This window comes from Chelonia mydas, chromosome 6, assembly GCF_015237465.2.
Source record: "Chelonia mydas isolate rCheMyd1 chromosome 6, rCheMyd1.pri.v2, whole genome shotgun sequence".
NCBI lineage: Eukaryota > Metazoa > Chordata > Testudines > Cheloniidae > Chelonia > Chelonia mydas.
Genome location: NC_051246.2, coordinates 39,197,118 through 39,215,326, shown reverse-complemented (window position 1 = coordinate 39,215,326; position 18,209 = coordinate 39,197,118). Strand labels below are relative to the sequence as shown.

Here is an 18,209-nt window from a genome sequence, read left to right as displayed (position 1 = left end):
CTACACAATGTTTTTGTTTTTTTTCCTCCCCTGCTGGTAATAGCTCACCTTAACTGATCACTCTCGTTATAGTGTGTATGATAACACCCATTGTTTCGTGTGTGTGTGTTTGTATCTATCTTCCTACTGTATTTTCCACTGCATGCATCCAATGAAGTGGGTTTTAGCCCACGAAAGCTTATGCTCAAATACATTTGTTAGTCTCTAAGGTGCCACAAGTACTCCTGTTCGTTATGTCAGCCTATGTTGTTTCTGTGTAACAGTCAATAAAAAACACAGTTCAGTCATTTGTATGAGATGCAAATGAATAACCTTCCATAGCTGTAATAAAAAGAAAGGGGGAACGGGAGAGGAGTGGAAGGGGGGGGAAAAAAATCAGTGAATACAAACTTCCTTTTAATATTTTCCACAGCTTAACATAAATCATTTTAGAGTGAATTGAAGTTATCTCAACCTTAACTTCTGGGAAAATACCAAAAGAAATAGATGATGGTATTTTGAATACTGTGTCTTTCAAGCATAAAACTACATTAACTCAGTAATCTGGTTTCCCTTCCTATGTAAGCATCAGTCTGCCCAGCGCAATCGCCCTACGTGTTCTGCAGAGTAGTTTGTACATAAAAGCAGAGACCCACACCAGAGAATGAAGGGCACAATATCATATTAACTTTCAAAATTTTATACAATGGGGTGCGATTACATTTTTTAAAGACTTAGACTACAAAGCAATTAATTGAGCAGCGACTCCATGCCTGCAGACTGTGCTCATCATCATGTAAACACCTAAAACTCATTCTATAGTCTGGAGAAGCGAAGGAAACCTCAGTTCCTCTGGAGCACTGCAGACACTTTAATAGGAAAATGAAAAACATTATCCAGCCCAGCACATATTGGCAAACAAACTGCAGCCACATTAACCTCAGCCTGCAATTTCCTAATCTCTCTCACACTAGGCAGGGTTAGAGGTCTCCCACCCAACTAATGATCAGCTCTAAGCAAAAGCCAAACAGTGCAGGAAGCAGTGCTGGCAATTCAGTAGGTGGCATTCTCCCCGTGCAGTCAGTGCTGAATCAATGCCAAATAATATGGTAAGGGCACACCATCATATTTGAAGTGTCATCTCTCTGACAAGACAACACTAAACACCTGACTATTTGTACTTGTTAATGGGCCCTATATCAATTTTTGCAGGAGAACAGATTTAAAGCTAAGTTTATGGCCAAATTCTAACTTGGGAAGCTACTTTCTGCCTTGCTACATTTCCACTGCCTCTTCAGATAGCTATAGTTTGCGTAACTTCCTGTCCCAAACTGAGAATATGCCCACACAGCAGCTGGGAGGTGTAATTCCCAGCTCTGGTAGATGTAAACATGCTAGCTCTCCTGGAGCTAGTGTGCTAAAATTAGCAGCATAGCTGCAGCTATCCTGGTACACACTCAGGTGGCTAGCCCAAGATGCTGCTTTTTAGGTGCTCGAGGACAACATGTAGGTCTACCCCAGCTGAAGATTCACCTTCCAGCTGCTGTGTAAATGCACACTACAAGGTAACATGTTTGGAACACGGAAGCTACACATCTCAGAGGAGGCTGTGAAGGTCTATGGAGCTTCCTGCAAAAGAAGTGACCTCAACATTCTTGCTCCCTGAGTCATTTCTAGATGGACAACATTGCAAACAGACTACATTGGATCTGGGGGTGGAGATGAAAGGTGTCTGAAGGGAAAGCATTATTTCTCCTTTCCACGGAGCACTGTGCCAACAGGAGGCCACAAAGCAAATTCCCTCTCATTGTTTATCTCATCTGTAAACTTTTGGGGGGAAGGGAAACAGTTATTGTTTTATCAAATGCTGTGTACATGTGCAGCTGTACTCCAAGATTTAATGTAAAGAACTCCCAAAAGCTGCTGATCTCACTGGACAATGCAAAGTGCTGAACTATTGAATTAATTCCTACCTCTGCTGCTTGCAGAGGTCAAGAAGTATCTCTTTTGTCTACCAGCTAATGAGAAAGGACTAAACACCTTAGTAGTGGGGAAAGATTTCCACTACTGAAAGTCTGTTTACTTTTGTGGGTAACTAAGGAAAAACAACATGGCAATAAGAAGAGCTCCTCTCCAAAGGAAACCATCTGTTTTAAGAGAGCACAATGTTTATTTTTGCCTATTTGGCTTGCCTCTAGTTTGGCTGGTTGGTAAGTGTGTCACTCTGGTTTTGTTTGTGGGTGTTTGGTGGGTAAAAATTGTTACCTAATAAGGATATATGAGATAACTGGTGAGTGGCTCACTGGTCACATGCTTTAAAAATGTGTTTATGGAATTAGCAACATGTAAAACTCAAGTAAACCTAGGAAATATCTGTAGGCTCTGAAGCACTTTCTGGGGTAGAAAAAAAATCTTGTTTTAGGTAGCTGGTTTACACCAGAATTGAAAAGACAAGGTGGAAGCAGATTTATAACCAATAAGGAAAACTATGAACATTTTACACACACACACACAGACCGGGGGGGAGGAAGGCCTGTTAAGCTCTTTGGACTAGGAAGGAAGGAGTGGGAGAGCTGCCTTCTGTTACTTTTGCAAGTTAACATGTGAAGCAATGAAAAACTAAAAGTAAAAAAAATCTGAAGTGCTTGCATTGGCATATACTTTTTCTTTTACTATGCAACAGATTAAAGTTACAATAGAATAGCAAGTTAGGTCTGTTACAAACATGGCTTCTTTGCAACAGTTGGAATTATTGAAGAAAAAAAGGTGACAGAATGGTGCAGGAAACACAAAACCTCACACAAGTTTGCATTGGATTGTATTTTCAGGAAACACCCATGGAGGTTAACGAACTATGCTGTTATCACAGCTTTACAGAGCAGCAGCCACATTCTGGTGTGGGTTAGTTAGCACTTTATAGCAATTAGATCTGAACAATCACAGAGGGACATTGTTGACTTTGAGCCAGACTGTGCAGGCTCAGTTTTAAAAAGGGAAGATGGGAGTGGGATTGGGGGTGAAAGACAAACACCCTCTCCAAGTTCCTGTCAACTTTTCATTTAGTGATAGGATTGCATCTGGGATGGGGAGAAGGATAAACATGTAGAATATCAAAGTTATTTAACAAGAAAATGTGCAACTGAATGTATCTCCAAAGTCATTGTCTTGGAAGAGCTTCTATTCACTTAAGGAAAAATAAAAACACTCTCACCAAACCCAATCCTGCATCAGGCTCTGCTTGCACAGATCCCTGTACCCTGCACGATTTCACTGACTTCGACAGGCACAGGGTGCTTTATGAAGCACAGGGAATTGTGTACTTACTAGCATTTCTCCATTACTCAGCGGAATTTATGATAAAGCAGGAGGGAGAAAAAATAAGGGGACACGAGAATGGATTATTGCCTAGGGGCCAGATCCTCCAAACACTTACAACAGTAAACGTTACTCTTGGTAGTGAGCTTTCCCATTGATTTCAAGGTCGTAGGCATTATACTTTTGTAAGTTTGGAGGATTGGCCTCAAAAATGTTTTGGAGAATGGAACATGAAAATGTGGTATCAGTAGTAGTATCCTCAACTATGGCTTTTCCAGGTCATTAATTTCATTGCTATAAATAAAAGATATTTAATACATGAAAAATACTCCCAGAATCACAACTATTATTTGAGTGTACATGTAGTAGGGCAATACAGATTTCACTCTTTTATACGAAGTGCCGTAAGACCTCAGTACAACTTTGATAAAAGGCATGGTTAACAGATGCAGGGGAAAATACAAGATTTTCTCCAGTCTTTTTGCAAGTCTATAAAACTTTATAAAATATTTTTCATTATATGTTAACAGTGGAAAAACTGGCCAGAAATATCAAAAAGTTTTTTAAATGATTTGCAAACGGCTATCTTTTTATGTTGCTCACAAATGAACAATCTGGAATTGAATAAATCTAAAGTAGAAAATGTTTTAAGAAAGGACACTGGCAAGTTGAAAAATCTTATATCTTTTAAAAAAAAAAAAAGATTATTTATTTACCTATGTCAAATAAAACCACAATAGTCTGGACAGTTAAAGTAAACTAGTTAGATACTTTTTGCTTAGATTGTCTACTCTTTCATTGCTTGCACATTCAAAACTCCCTTTGAACATTAACAGGAGTTTTGGATTTGCAAAGACTGCATTATAAGAACTACAGTAGTTAGTTTCTAGATAATTTCATTGATGACTAGCATAATGCTGCAATGTTAGAGTTACAAACATCATAACAAATATTTTTGTTTAAGACAACACATCCCTGTCTGCATTGGAATTATTTTCATATAATCATGAATATATTCTACTGGTTTACATTATGTAGAAGTATGATATTACAAAACCTAAATTTGGGCCTGATAGTATATCTTTAGCCTGCTAATATCAGGTGAAGTAGTAGAAGGCAAAGAACCTTACTTTTGGTACTCGCTTCCTTGGGAACGTTAAATTGATGTAGTTATTAAAGATGAAGTTTGATGATTTTGCTGAGCAAAGGTCATTATTTTCTCCATTTTGCTTATCCACAGCATCTGTTAAAATGAAGATATTGTACTCAAGATATTGTATTCACATAAAAGTCACTTTTCAAAGCATTTTCTCTGTAGAAACTATATTTTTGCAATCTACTAGTAGTAGCATTTCTACATGAGTGTGTTGGAGCCCACTCTCCCTGCAGAACAAATGAAGAAATAAATAAAATCTAGGTATGTTTTTTAAAAATTGGAATAGAATCCCATATGAATAAATATGGTGAGGACAACATCCTTAGCAAGTTACTATAATGTTTGACAGTATTATCTTAATGATAGTGGCAGTTACTCAGCGCTCTCCTGCTTTCTGAAACCACTAAGGAATTGAAAGCCTTGATCCAAATCAAATATTTTTTCCCTTTCCGTTTTAAGCATGAGATAACTACTGCAGACAGCAAAAAGAGTCAAACATTCCAGAGTGATTGTACTGTAGCTGTGAGAAACGGACTTTGGCCCAACATCAGGGATAATTAGGCAGCTTGGGTGAAATGATCGTTCCAATTTCTGTAAAAATGAAGAACAATGGTTTGCTTACCAACTGCTCTCAGAGGGGTTCCTCTAAATAGCTCATAGAATTTTGAGAGGTACATGACCAAGCTAAGTTTATCAGGCTCTCCAGCAGACGCCATCTCTTTCCCAGTGGTGACTGGAGGAATTCCAAACTCTCGTTCAGCAATGTCAAACACCAGCTGGTTGTTTTCAACAACATTTTCTTCATTCAAAGAGTCAAAGTCACTGAGGAACAAAGCATTAATAACGGGTGGGTTTGGGGGAGAGCTGCCTTCTGCCACTTTCACAAACAAAACAATAAAAGCACTCGTGTGCCTCATTTGGGAATGTCATGACTGAAGTCATGATTCAAGACTGCCTGCATGTTTCACAGAGTTGCCTTTATGAACTGTATCCAAATTTACAGAAAAGGAATATGACCAAAAGCACTTCCCTACAATATTTGAGGTTCACTTTTCAAATTAAATTTTAAAAATGTCACTGAACTTAATTTTTCAAAACTATTATTTGAGCTAGTCTTAGAGAATCTCCTGATCTACCATGTGAAAAATGTAACCATACCACAAACAGCGCAAAAAACCCTTCCAGAATACAGATGCAATGCTACATGTTGCAACTGCTGCAAGTGATGCACTTTGCCTTTAAACACTGGAATAATCCCAATTCATTGAGAATGAAAGTCATCAAATTCATGACCACAGACTAGTGAATTGTGAGCTCAGACTAGCACCACATTCTCTTATAAAAAAGAGAGAATCTCTCTCTGTCTCTCTCTCACACACACACTGCAATTGTCGTCATTGTGATAAATTGGACAGTCGTGATAAATGTATCACACACTTTGACCGCATTACCTACCCCCAATCCATTTTCTCTGGGACTCATTAAAATGGCAATCCCAAGTAGTTTCAAACAGACATTAAAAAAAAATAATAAAGCTGCTAGCAAAGAAGTTTCCTCCACCTCACGGCAAATGTGAAAATCTATGCCCCAAAAGAGTGATCCCTTCCTGATGCCCAGGATGGCTGAAATTCAGTCATGAGCCAGCACTGCTTTTATGGATCCAAAAGCATCAATTTTAAAATCTGATGGTAGAAGTCTATATAGCGCTCTGGTTCTCATTACTGTGTTTAGTGCTTCAGCTTCATGCCCTCCAGCCAACAAGACTGGCAGTATTTGGGGCCTTGCCAGGTTGTTTCCTTTAGAAGGAGAAATTGATGCTGGAGTCAGGTATTTCTTTGGTGGAATCCTCTTTAGTTACAAAGAATGCACGCAAAGTCCTGTTTCCCTAAACATAGTAGAAACAAAACAGCAGGGAGTTTTCTTGCTCAGGAATTCGAATTTGCCTTTCCAGCAAGTACTGTGCCCAAAAGAAGGTCTCCATACTCCTTTTCATTCTATATTCATGACAGATTCTCTCGCTTTCTGCCTGTCTCATGCCTAAGGCTAAGATTACGTTACGGAATCCTTGACTTTCTGAGACCTCTGTGACATTTTCTGCTTCAGCCCTGGTGCAGCTCTCAGCTGGTGTTGGTGGCAGGGCATGTCCACACAACTTGTCAAACCATCCCTTGGCTGCTGCATTTTCAGTCAGTCCCAGGGAAACTCCTCTTATTCTCCTGAGTTACGCCTTGCCATGTGGAACACCTTGCATGGTGGCTTCTACAGTTTCCAGTTTCACAAGGTAAAAGGGGCCCAACTGCCCCTTCCATTTAGCTGAATAATTAGCATTTAGCACACCCATCAGCTTTTACCATATCGGAAACCATTCACTCTTCCATTTACACTAGTTCTTGTTTTGGTGCATGTGCCATTCCCCCTCCCCCCCCCCCCAACCATTCTGGAGTTTCCAGTCAGGTCTTCTTTTCAAATTTCTCACACAGTATCATTGTGGATTTCAAGTCTGTGGGGATTGGGTAGCCCAGCATGCCTGTGTGCACTCTCCAGTGCTAGAGAGTCTGAGAGGATACATGAGTCATTCCTACCACAGATTTCATCAGAGATGACCATTAAAGATTGATTACAGCTTCTCTGGATGTAGGAAGATCACAGGTCTCAATAAGTAGCTGGGGCAGAGGACACACACTAAGGGTATGTCTACACTGCAACTAGACACCCACGGCTGGCTCATGCCAGCTGACTCAGGCTCACAGGACTCGGACTAAGGGGCTGTTTAACTGCAGTGGAGACTTCCAAACTTGGGTTGCAGCCTGAGCTCTGGGGCCCTGCCACCTTGCAGAGTCCTGGAGCCTGGAAGTTTACGCTGCAATTGAACAGCCCTGCAGCCTGAGCCCCGCAAACCTGAGTCAGCTGGTACGAGCCACCCGCCGGTGTCTAGTTGCAGTGTAGACATACCCTAAAAGTTTCTGTGTAATTAATTAGGTCCAGTGGGATATGGTGTGGTTAAGGGATCCCAGTATTACAGTCAGAAAAAGAGGGGTTATGGCAGAAGAGGGAGTTAATTTGCAAGGACTACCTCGGGCATCTGTTCCTCGATGTTTGGTGTTCATGATGCAGCTAATATGAAAGGGTGTTGTCCAGAACAATACAGAGCACATACAGAAACAGTCTAAAGCTACAAAATTCCCTTGAATTTGCCTCTCCTTTCTAAGAATGTGCCTCCAGGAACACATGGCCATAAACCCTCACATTAAAAAAAGGCATGTGATTTCCACTAAAGTCAACAAGAATCACACAGCTAAAAGCCACGCAGCTCTTTGAAAATGTATACCTTCAGTTTTAAATGCTGGACCAAGGACATCTGGGAAAAAAAACAAACTCAGCAATGGCATGCACACAGTTGCAAAAACAAATGTTAAAAAGGGACTCTAAACCACCAGCATTGTTTTGGTTGGCCTTACACTAGTCTATACTTTTATAAACAACTTAGCGTATCCTACAATTAGCAAACTCTACCCACATAACTTACATGAGGTCAGGTCTGAAGCGGTGCATAATTGCACACAGCGCAAGGCCACTCCTCCAAGAAGTAGTGAGATCAGTGACATTAATGTTCCTGTAGCCTTCTGTCTGTTTCTGACACCAGGTTAAAAGCTTATTAGGTCGAATATCGGATTCTGCAGGTGTAATATAGGGAGAACATTTCAGTCACTTACATACTCTGAACATGAAATGTAAAAGAATCATACCAGGCAGAAAATTTCACGTACCATGCCTTGAGACATTCACTGATCTTCTAATAGAGCTGACCCTTGCAAGAGGGCATTGTTGTAGCTCATTTGTAACATACAAATGTCTAACCTAAAGCAAAAACAATTTGAACGTAAGTACATGACCACTGCAAATGATTTTAATATACTATTTTCTTTTCACGTGAACTTTATCAGGTAACTTGACCTCATCCAGAGAATCTCATGAAAGTTTTGTTTATGTAGCATTTCCACTGCAGCCATATGACTTCTGGGACAAAAATGAATTGTGATCTTGTAAAGTGAGCCTTTAAAGAACTGACCTGATGAGGTCGAACACAGCTGGAGTTCAAGTTTGGATAGCGTGTTCCTGGGTCAATGGTATACTGGTCAAAGTTCTTGTTGATATTTTCGGGTGTAGTCTGGGGCAATAGTCGATAAATGCTCTCTCTGACAGACAATAATAATAAAGAAGTGTCAGCTGAAGACAGCGTACAACCATTTTTTCTACATTGCTTTTGTAATTGCCCTCACCTTTAGTTAGAATCTGTCAATGATTAGTACCCTGCACTAAACCTGAATCTGCACCAACTGCCAGTAATGTCTCAGCATGAGAAATTTTCCATCTCAAACCTGAGACAGACACTTACGTGATGCTTGTATCTTCCTGAGGTAGGAAGAGAGCAAGAAAGTAGTAAGATTACGTCATGCAAAGCCATCTGGTTTTGCTTTAATCTCCACCCAAGGGGTAACTTCTCCTTTTACCACAAAACAGCATTGGATCTAGTCATCCTGCAATTCACCCAACCACTAGGCCCTTCTTTTGTTACTCCATTCAATTTTCCATTTGGGATTGCTCTGTGTTTCTGAGTCATCCACAAACTTCTCATTCCTCAGACAGCACTGCACTTATAGTCCTGATCCCATAATTACCACAAACAATACTGCTCCCAAACAGCTACCATGCATCAGTTTCTAAAACATCCTGACGAGCTGTAACAGTATCAAATCTTTGCCAATGGAACCACTAAACAAAGTCAGCAAATTCAGGCCATCATCATGCAAAAATCTTTTTGTTGGTGCCTTTAATAACAGGTTTTAGGAGAGTGAATAATAGATTATAGAAAAGAACTTATGATTAAAACCTATGCATATTCTTGCTTGCTGCACATTTAGCAGAGTCAATAGAAGTCACATCACAGTCCCAGCATGAACTAAAAGGCTCAGCTAAAAAAACGGAAGTGGCAATTCTGAAAACTACTGCTGTTAAAACATTGTGTGTTCTTTGACTAAAAGTAGATTATTTCACAACAAGTGCTTGGGGACCAGAAGATTTGTGGGGCTGGTCATTTGATACCAAGCCTTACACCTCTTCCTCAAAGTTTCAGCCTGGCTCAGGTCAATAGTCATTTAGGCCCTAATCATTCAGATTACTCCATATCAGCGGACCCTTGCACCTGCAGAGCATAACTTGCAGGACGAGGCCTAGAAGTCACTGCCATCTGAAAACCGTTCAGTAGCCTAAATGAACTGACTGCCACTGCAGGTAAGCAGAATACTACTGTTATTTGCACTGTTCCTTGAACATCTTCTGCCACCACCGTATTCCCTTAAAATTTGCTTAAATGAGGGGAAGGAAGGAAGAGTTTACCGTTCAGCAAGGATCTCTAGTGGGGGTTTTCCTTGATCCCAGCTCTTCACCATCCATGCTGTATCAAAAGCAGCTAGGAAGCCTCTTGCACAGCCAGTACCCATCGGCCAGAAGGGCTGTAAAGAGTATTTACAGTTTAGCCCTATTTATCCCTCATCTTTCTTAAAAGACGACTTATCACTAAAGCAGTTGCCAGGTGGGCTTGCAGGCTAGGTTTTCACACATTCTGAGACGCTAGGCCAGAGAAAGTTCTAGTATACAGTATTGCCAGCTCTCAGGATATTTGGTGTTTTTTCTCAAAGCCACAGCTCCTGTAGTCATGAGAATCTCAGCTTTCATTTTTTATTTGTATATTCATTGTTCAAAGAAAATTTCAAGCTCTTATGCAGAGAACAGCTGGAAAACGTGAACCCTAAAACATTCAAAAACGAGAAGGAAAGTAGAAAGATCCAACATTTCTTATTTAAAAAAAAAAAAAACACACTCCTGATTTTTAAGCCAATCTCACGATGTTTTGGGGATCTGACAGATGATTTCTGAACATCGGCGGTTGGCGATACTGAGTACACTGCTTGTTCACTCTAACGTATACTTCTAGCATCAAAAGTACAAAGCAGGACAGTCTGACTGACTGGGACTGCAGTCAAGGGAGCTATGCCATTTACACCAGCAGAGGACCTGGCTCCCTGTTTTCAGCTGTGAAACACAACTTGTGTTACATACAAGTGGAATCCGCATCAGAGATCATTAGCCAGGCATTTGTTACTGACAAGTTATAGTATGAAAATGAGAGAAAATTCCAGTGTAAAGAAAAAAGTACCAACGTTTCACAACATTTATTGTAAGACAAAGTAAAGAGGGTCCACGGATATTCTTAGACCATCTCTAATGGCAATGCGAGTGTATATGTCAGCCAAGTAATCAACATGTACTCCCATTTTGTGCGAGACATCCTGAAGAAAGCCCATAATGCCACACCACTCTGATACAGACATGTACAAGCATGAATAATAATGAGTAACTTAAACATTTACACACACAAGCAACTCCTTTGAAGATTTCCCTGGAATTACTCATGTAGGTAAACTTACACATATGAGCAAGTGTCTGCAGTATCGGGCCCACAGTTAGTACAACTGACATGACCAATAAGGAGTCACTTCCCCTCCAACTTTAGAGGGTTTTTTTTTCTTTTTTTAAAAGCTAAGTTGTCTGTCAAAGTGTTGGACCTAATAACACTGTAGTTTAAAGTGGCACCTAAAGGTTATTATAATTGAAGAAGTCCGCATGTAACAAAATATTTCTCTGGATTTTTTGTTTCTTTATACTTTATGCATTTGCCAGTGTTTTACGTAGAAGCAGTCTCACTGTTTCCCCCTTATTTCCTGTTTCTCCTTAAAGAACCTTATAAGAATGGAAGAAAAAAAATTAAATCCAGCCATTCTATTTAATGGTATTCTGTGAGAAATTGCAGCTTTTAAAAAATGAGTAATTTAAAAAGTTCAAAACTTGTCAGTTTCCCTTTAAACAAATAGAAAATATGAACAAGCTGAAAAATTAAGTAAAAAAGCTGTCTGTTACTAGATATTATTAAATATGTGGCCAGCTCAGCTGGTTTCTCAATCTTCTTAATTTTATTCTTTTCAGGAAAGATTTATGCTTATGCCAGCTACCAGATAAAATTCACATTGCCACCTCCTGGTTATTATACTGTCAAAATAAGCAACCTGAATGCATTTACCAAAGTACTTGAACCTGCGGTTTAACAAAACCAAACCAAACTCCTCTTATAGCATAAAAACATATTTTTACTTTAAGGAATTAAAAATGCTTTTTGTTGTTGCTGCTAAGTATACCTCAAGTAAACTATCTCCAACAAGGGCAACTAAGAGCTGATGTCTGTTCCTTTCTCTTATTAGTGCAGCATTTTCAGAGGCATACATGGAAGTAAAATCAAACATAGCCACGTCTGGCTGCCCATAGTGATTAATCGCAAAATCCAAGGAAGGCAGCTGGTAATTGGTTGCAAAGTCTGCAGCTTCCCTTGCATACGACAGCAGATTGTCCTGGTTTACATTTTCCCCACAGAGAAGCATCTCGGTATCAATATAGTCCTGAAGAGACAAAAACACATGCAGTATGAGAGATTTTAAAATATTCTAATGCAGGGACAGAAAATAGAATAGCACACAGCAGATGGCAACATCGCATCTTGTGGCAAAGTACTGAGAGAAATTTGACTACTACTTAAATATTTAGAAAACTTGTTAATATGTAAACACACAGCTTAATATTTTAAACTATATACTGAGCCCAATCTAGAAATAGTAACTCTCTATGCAGCAAGCCAAATAAGCATTATTACTTGCAATGGAAAATAGTGTTTTCCTCACCCTCCTCCCTTTAGCTACACGTTATTTTGGTAAATTTACTACCCTCCTATTGAGAAGGTATCATCACCACTACTTATCAATATGCAATGCATTCTGTCTTTCATGTCCCATCACTACTGAGAATATTGCACTTTAGGACTTAGGGTCACCTTATTGAGTGACGAGTGATTTGGCATATATGACCGGATACTGATGAGCCTATGGTTTAGAACTGTATATACATGGACACTGGGTAAGATATAATAGACTATCTACAAACTGGGCAAGGAAAGAATTTGTTAGAGGCAAACTGTTCAACTTCGCAGGGACCATTTCTTTATGGGTCATGCTGCTTACCATCAGTGACTGATAAGGCGATTTCTATTTCCAGCTTAATCATGGATGAGACCCCTGACCTGGCACATCCTAGATGGATGATGCTGCAGAACCGATATTAGCCCAGTTATCTCTAGACAGGTTGTGTTTAGCACGAGACACAAATGGATCAAAGAAATGGTGTGGATGTGCCAATTGCCTGTGACCTTGGTTAAGTGGCTCCAGCTCCACAACAGGATTTTTTTGAATGTGTACATATTGTGAGAGAGTCCTGAAAATAGGATTAAGTTGAGAAAAGCAATTGTGAATGCTCTGCAAATGACCTCACCACAGCTGCATGCAGTGTTGCCCCTGTAAGGGGATCCCTCTGCAACTGATGGCAGAGGGGGAGGAAGGGGAAAATTTACCTGGATGGAGCAGTTTTAACAGGAAATGGCTGGATCAGGTGGGGAGGAAGGGCGATTGCCTTTCCAGGTGACCAGAGAAGGGGATGTTCCAGAGAAACCCGCTTCATCTGGACATATTTTATTGGGTGCCCAACTTCAGGGAGAATGGGGTACACCCATCTGAATGGGAAGCAAATAGTGTTTTCCTAATGTTAGATAAACGTATCAGCAAATATCTGGGAACCCAGCTAGGAAAGCAGTGAGGCAGCCAACCTAGTGTCTCTTTGTGGCAGATGTCCAGTGCAGATACTTGGTATGGAAGGGATACAGTTATTGGATAAAATGGATTGGAAGGGGATTTAGAGGAAAGCAGCGCTTAAGAAAGCTAAGTAGAGGGTTCAGGACTTGTAGTGTCTGGCTCTTCCCTTTTCAGGCCCCTTAACTCTTATATGATGGGAGGGAAGCAAAGTCCCAGCAATGGGCTGGCTTGGACCAGGATGGGAAGAGGGAGGGCTGACAGTACCTCTCCCACAGAGGTGAAATTTAATGATATCCTGCACTGCACAATTTATTGCCAGGTACTCCCAGATATTTTAAGTGAATCAAGTTGTAGCCTGCTCAAACCACATCCATTGCCTCCTGTTTTCCTTCCTGCAGGGCCAGACAATGGGACAGTGCTTTTAGAATAGAATTCCTTTAAAGATACTGTGTTAGTTTTGTGGCAATATAAAAGGAACAGAAATTTATATCTGTGGCTCTGTTGACAGGAATTTGGTTTTGCTTGTTGTACATCAACCACCACCCACAAAATTTAAAAAAACAAACAAAAAAAAGGTGTCTTGAAATCCAAGACAATTTCAGGCATTATTTCCAATGGAGAACAATCTGCTTGTCAGTCTCTAAAATAGTACTAAATGTTCTTCTTGGGGAGATTAGTAACTATCAGGTTTTATTGTTGAAGTCTGATCCCATCTATTGGGGAATAGAAAAAAGATTAGCTAAAGTTTGGGAAATGCAGCTTCTGTCTCTTGGTTGCAGTATAACTGCTGGAAAGCCACAGTCACAGCACATGACAAATGATCCAGTTATCCATTCCAGTATCACAGCTTTACCCTTCTAGGTAGGGAAAGGGGTTTGGCTAGATTGCTCTGTTGTCCTCTAGCCAGTCCATGAAAGGCATTTAAACAAAAACTAACCAGCCCAACCCTGAAGTCAGGCTGCACAACATTGCTTTTTAGTTCAAAAGTGGTCATGGCAAAGCATTGCAAAGTTAGATTTGTCCAGGTGACTAAGATGGACTCTTTTAGACAAAATGAAAACCAGCAAAGAGGAGTCTTAGATTCACAACACAGGAGTCATCCGGATCACTATCCTGGAGACAGTGATGTCATTTTGTTCCATCAACTGGTCCGTTCTGAACATCTTTCAGGATTGGGGGGATGGGAGGTCCACTGGTGTGATGGTAAGTCCCAGAGTCCCAACCTGTAGCAAGTCACGAAGGGGAAGCTACTCAAAGTGGGACTGTGGTGACAATGGTGAGAATACTCCAATCTCCCTGCCTCGCTGAACACTATTCTACACTCTAAGCTGAAAATAGTTACCAAGGACTCAGAGAAGCAGTTTCCAAAAAGGGTGACTACTTTGTCTCATCAATAGTACCCACAAGCCTAACAAGATTCTGATAGCCCACATACAGGTACTTCCTTTCCTCCTAGGAAGATTCTAGTCTGTTATGACTATTCTGGCAAGGTTACAAAATGACAAGTGATTTTTTGGTGCCTAACAGGAGACATCTTGAAGGGGCCTGATTTTCCGAAAGTGCTGAGCACTCAGTTTCTGAAAATTAAGGCCCTTTAACCATCTCAGTTTGGACACCCAAGAATTACTAGGTACTTTGAAACTTGTTTATAAAGGCCAACTTGTTTAAAAGTGACCCTCCTGTTGCCTTTCATCCATTTGGGACAATTTAACATTTCAGTGTTGGACTCTATCTGAGGCTCTCTCAGTTTGCTGCCTGAACATACACAGTTTCCCCTAATTTGATTTTTGAGTCACTGAGGTTTATTGTCTACAGTGATATCAATGCCTGTGTAGCCAATGACTCTTCCAGGGTGACTCAAGATCATATTACAACCAGTTTCTGAACTGACACATTTAAGCAGTACCATTTTCAGTTCTCTCTGAGTTTTGTGTTCTCACTGTAAAAATTAACCAAACACAGGTAAACCACCATCTAAGTAATTCAGACTCTAATCATAAAATGATCAAATGAGTCAATTAAAACCTTCTGTTCAGCCACCCTCATGTAGTCTCAGTCAAATAAAATAGAGGGCTTTGCCCTGCATCTATACGTACATTGATAATCACTCCTTTGTCCAGAAGACTCTGCTTTTTTGCTGTCATTACAAAATAGTGAGTGCTATCTTTGTAGTAAACAATATTCTCCAGGTCAATTCCTGAAAAGACGACAAGACATTTGTGAAGAAAACCTAACTTAAATGAATTTTTTCATTAGTTTAGCCATTTGCCATCAATAATGGATATAGTCCCCACAAGAATCTTTCATTTAAGTTTAGTTCAGGCACCTCCTGAATATAAATACCTGGAGTCCCCAACTGAGATTGCAGAGTGCATAGAACAAAGGGGCCCCAAATACAGAATACAAGAAAGTCCTTGACCAGCTGTAAAATATTTTTTGCTATTACTAGCATTCTAAATAATCTTCTAAAAAAGGGAAAATGTGATCCATATTTGACACAAAATATGTAGGTTGCCATACGCCTAGCTACGGCTCCAATAAAATGCTCATTGATTTAAATTGGAGTAGGATCAAGCGCATGGTGCCCAAAATGTTAATTTAAAATACAGGCTGCAATGTGGGAATCCCCCTGAAACCAGGGAATGGAAGTATATACCCGTACTATACTTCTAGTGGATGTTGCCCTATTCTGGGCTCCTTTTTCACACACCCAGGGATGAAGGTTTAACCCAAGATACAATTGATTTAAAGCCATTCACTGTAAATTACATAAACTATTTATATTTTATTTTAAAGTGATATAAAAGCCTATTGACAGCAAACCAACATGTACTTCAAAAAGTACTCTCTTAACAAATAGACAATGACACTTCCAAGAAAGCAAGCGAGACTATTTTATGAGGTGCTTAAAACATACAATATGTGAACTAATACAAAGAAATCAAAGCATGCTCTCCTTAAGGGAAATCTCTAGGTATTGAGAATGTTCTCTCACAAAAAGTTATAGTTTGTATCAAAAATATTTTTTAAAGTTGAGAAAAATGAAAATGCCAAAAGATCCAGGTTGTGGTAACACCCATGATAAAAAAATTCCATGGTATGAACACCTCCTTCCCTAAGGCTTTAAAATCAGCAGAATGTTATTGCTTTGTTATTTAATACATTATAAACTATTTTTGAAGTGATGGTAGATGGGTGGCCCTGAATATATCGAGTTGCCCTACCGTATATTTTGTTTGGTCACCCCACCCCACCCCACCCCCCCAAAAAAAAAAAAAAAAAAGAAGACGAGAATAAGGACCTACCCGTTTCCTCTTTAAGGTCCTGGAAGAATTTTTGATTGAAGATGAAAGCGACACCACTAATTTCTTCCACCTTGGCTTCTGCAGTTGTGTTTCTGTTGATAAAGTTGGCTGTGATAGCTATAGCCAGCTTTCCACGAAACTCCTTCCTTCTAAAACCTGGAGAACAAGGAAAAGAATTAACACTACAGCGACACTAAGGCTCATTTGTTGAGGCTGGCCCACATACCTTGAAAAGTTTAAGCTGCCAATTTCAAACTCTCTGAAATACTGTATTACTTATCAGCTTTTGCAGCCTTATTAAACAAAGTTGGGTTACATCCCTCCAACATTTTAGTGCCCTTCAGTGACAATTAAGCCTGGCAATCCAGAGAGAAGTTCTTGTAACCCTGGGTGGTGTGTAAAACCAGCCAAAGTTTTTACAACCATGCTCTGGGATGGGGGAACCTTCAAGGCAGCTCTCTCTTTCGCAAACAAATACCAATCCAGCCGCCAGCTTATGGCCAGTGGATTCCTTCTTTTTTCCAAAATCCCACACATTTCATTTCAAGTGTCTGCATATCCCCATCCCCAAAAGACCTGCAGATACACATGTGGTACTGTAATAAAGATATACAACATTAAGTTGAAGGTTGGATTTTTGTTTGGTTGTTTATTTTTTATTCTGGGGTGGGTGGGAGGGAGGAAGCGGGAAGCATGCAGCAAAAACAAACCCATGTATTCATTACTTGAAAATTTTAAAACAATGTGAATCAAAATAATGAGGGAGAATATTTGTAAAAGCTACTTAGGAAAGAGGCAGAGTTTTGGTAGCACTTACTATATGGTTAGTCTTAACTTGCATTTTTTTTTTGGGTCAACAATTAAGAGGAGGAACACAGAAAATCTGAAAAATATTTGGCTCCTACAACTATGAGAAAGATAGAAAAAGTGTGTGAGAGTGAGATAGTAGGTCATGATCTAGCAAATATGCATCTGCTTATGTTTATGCATTTGAGCAGTCCATTGATACCTTGCATGTGTAAACTTAAGCAGCCGCATATTTGCAGGATCAGGATCGTATGGAGTAGTTTAAACCAACTGTGAAAATTATGACTTTCAGCTAGTGTATTTCATAGTCAGTATCAGGGAAAATAAAGAAATTCACAGTATATAGTGATTTATCTGTAGGTGTGTGTTTCTGTTCAAGTTTCAACCTCACCCTTTGCTTGGGATAGGTATCATGTGCAAATTATCACTATTTTATGAATGTCTTTAGTCTGATAAACTATAGTGGGCATCAAATACTCTCTCTTGGCCCAATGATTTCTTTAAAGGGGCCACCAAGATTTTTGCTAGTATCTGCAACCCCCAACACATAACACTGGCGGTAATTTTGTTTTGCTGATGTGTGAATCCTGCAACAGACTTTCTGCAAAGACACCTAAGGAAGCATGTCCGAAATTTTCCAACTTTAAAAAGTTACAGAGGGGAAAAAAAAAAAAAAAAAATCTATAAGCACTGTATTGTGTTTGGCAGATGGGAGAAAAAGCTGACATTTGGAGCAAACTAAGACAATAAAAAGGGAAATCAGGAGCTTGATGAGTTGAAACTAATATGAGTATAATTAAAGCTATCAGAACAACATGTAATTAAGTAACAGGTTTGTTCATGTGATGCCAGAGCTGCTTAGCTAATGTCTCACTCACAAAGGCAACTCAGGCGGTT

The 18,209-nt window shown here is 39.8% G+C and overlaps 1 protein-coding gene across 5 annotated transcripts in view; it reads right to left on the bottom strand.

The window, feature by feature from the left end:
- Positions 1-18,209, bottom strand: part of MICAL2 (microtubule associated monooxygenase, calponin and LIM domain containing 2) — a 181,842-nt gene that overhangs the window by 94,696 nt on the left and 68,937 nt on the right. For all 5 annotated transcript variants that reach the window (XM_043550236.1, XM_037899826.2, XM_037899828.2 and 2 more), the window contains exons 6-14: positions 16,506-16,661; positions 15,297-15,397; positions 11,704-11,961; positions 9,848-9,963; positions 8,520-8,646; positions 8,218-8,308; positions 7,977-8,124; positions 5,073-5,272; positions 4,425-4,537 (exon numbers count right to left, since the gene is read on the bottom strand). In XM_043550236.1, coding sequence (XP_043406171.1) covers positions 4,425-4,537; positions 5,073-5,272; positions 7,977-8,124; positions 8,218-8,308; positions 8,520-8,646; positions 9,848-9,963; positions 11,704-11,961; positions 15,297-15,397; positions 16,506-16,661 — 1,310 coding nt within the window. The remainder of the gene's footprint in view (positions 1-4,424; positions 4,538-5,072; positions 5,273-7,976; positions 8,125-8,217; positions 8,309-8,519; positions 8,647-9,847; positions 9,964-11,703; positions 11,962-15,296; positions 15,398-16,505; positions 16,662-18,209) is intronic.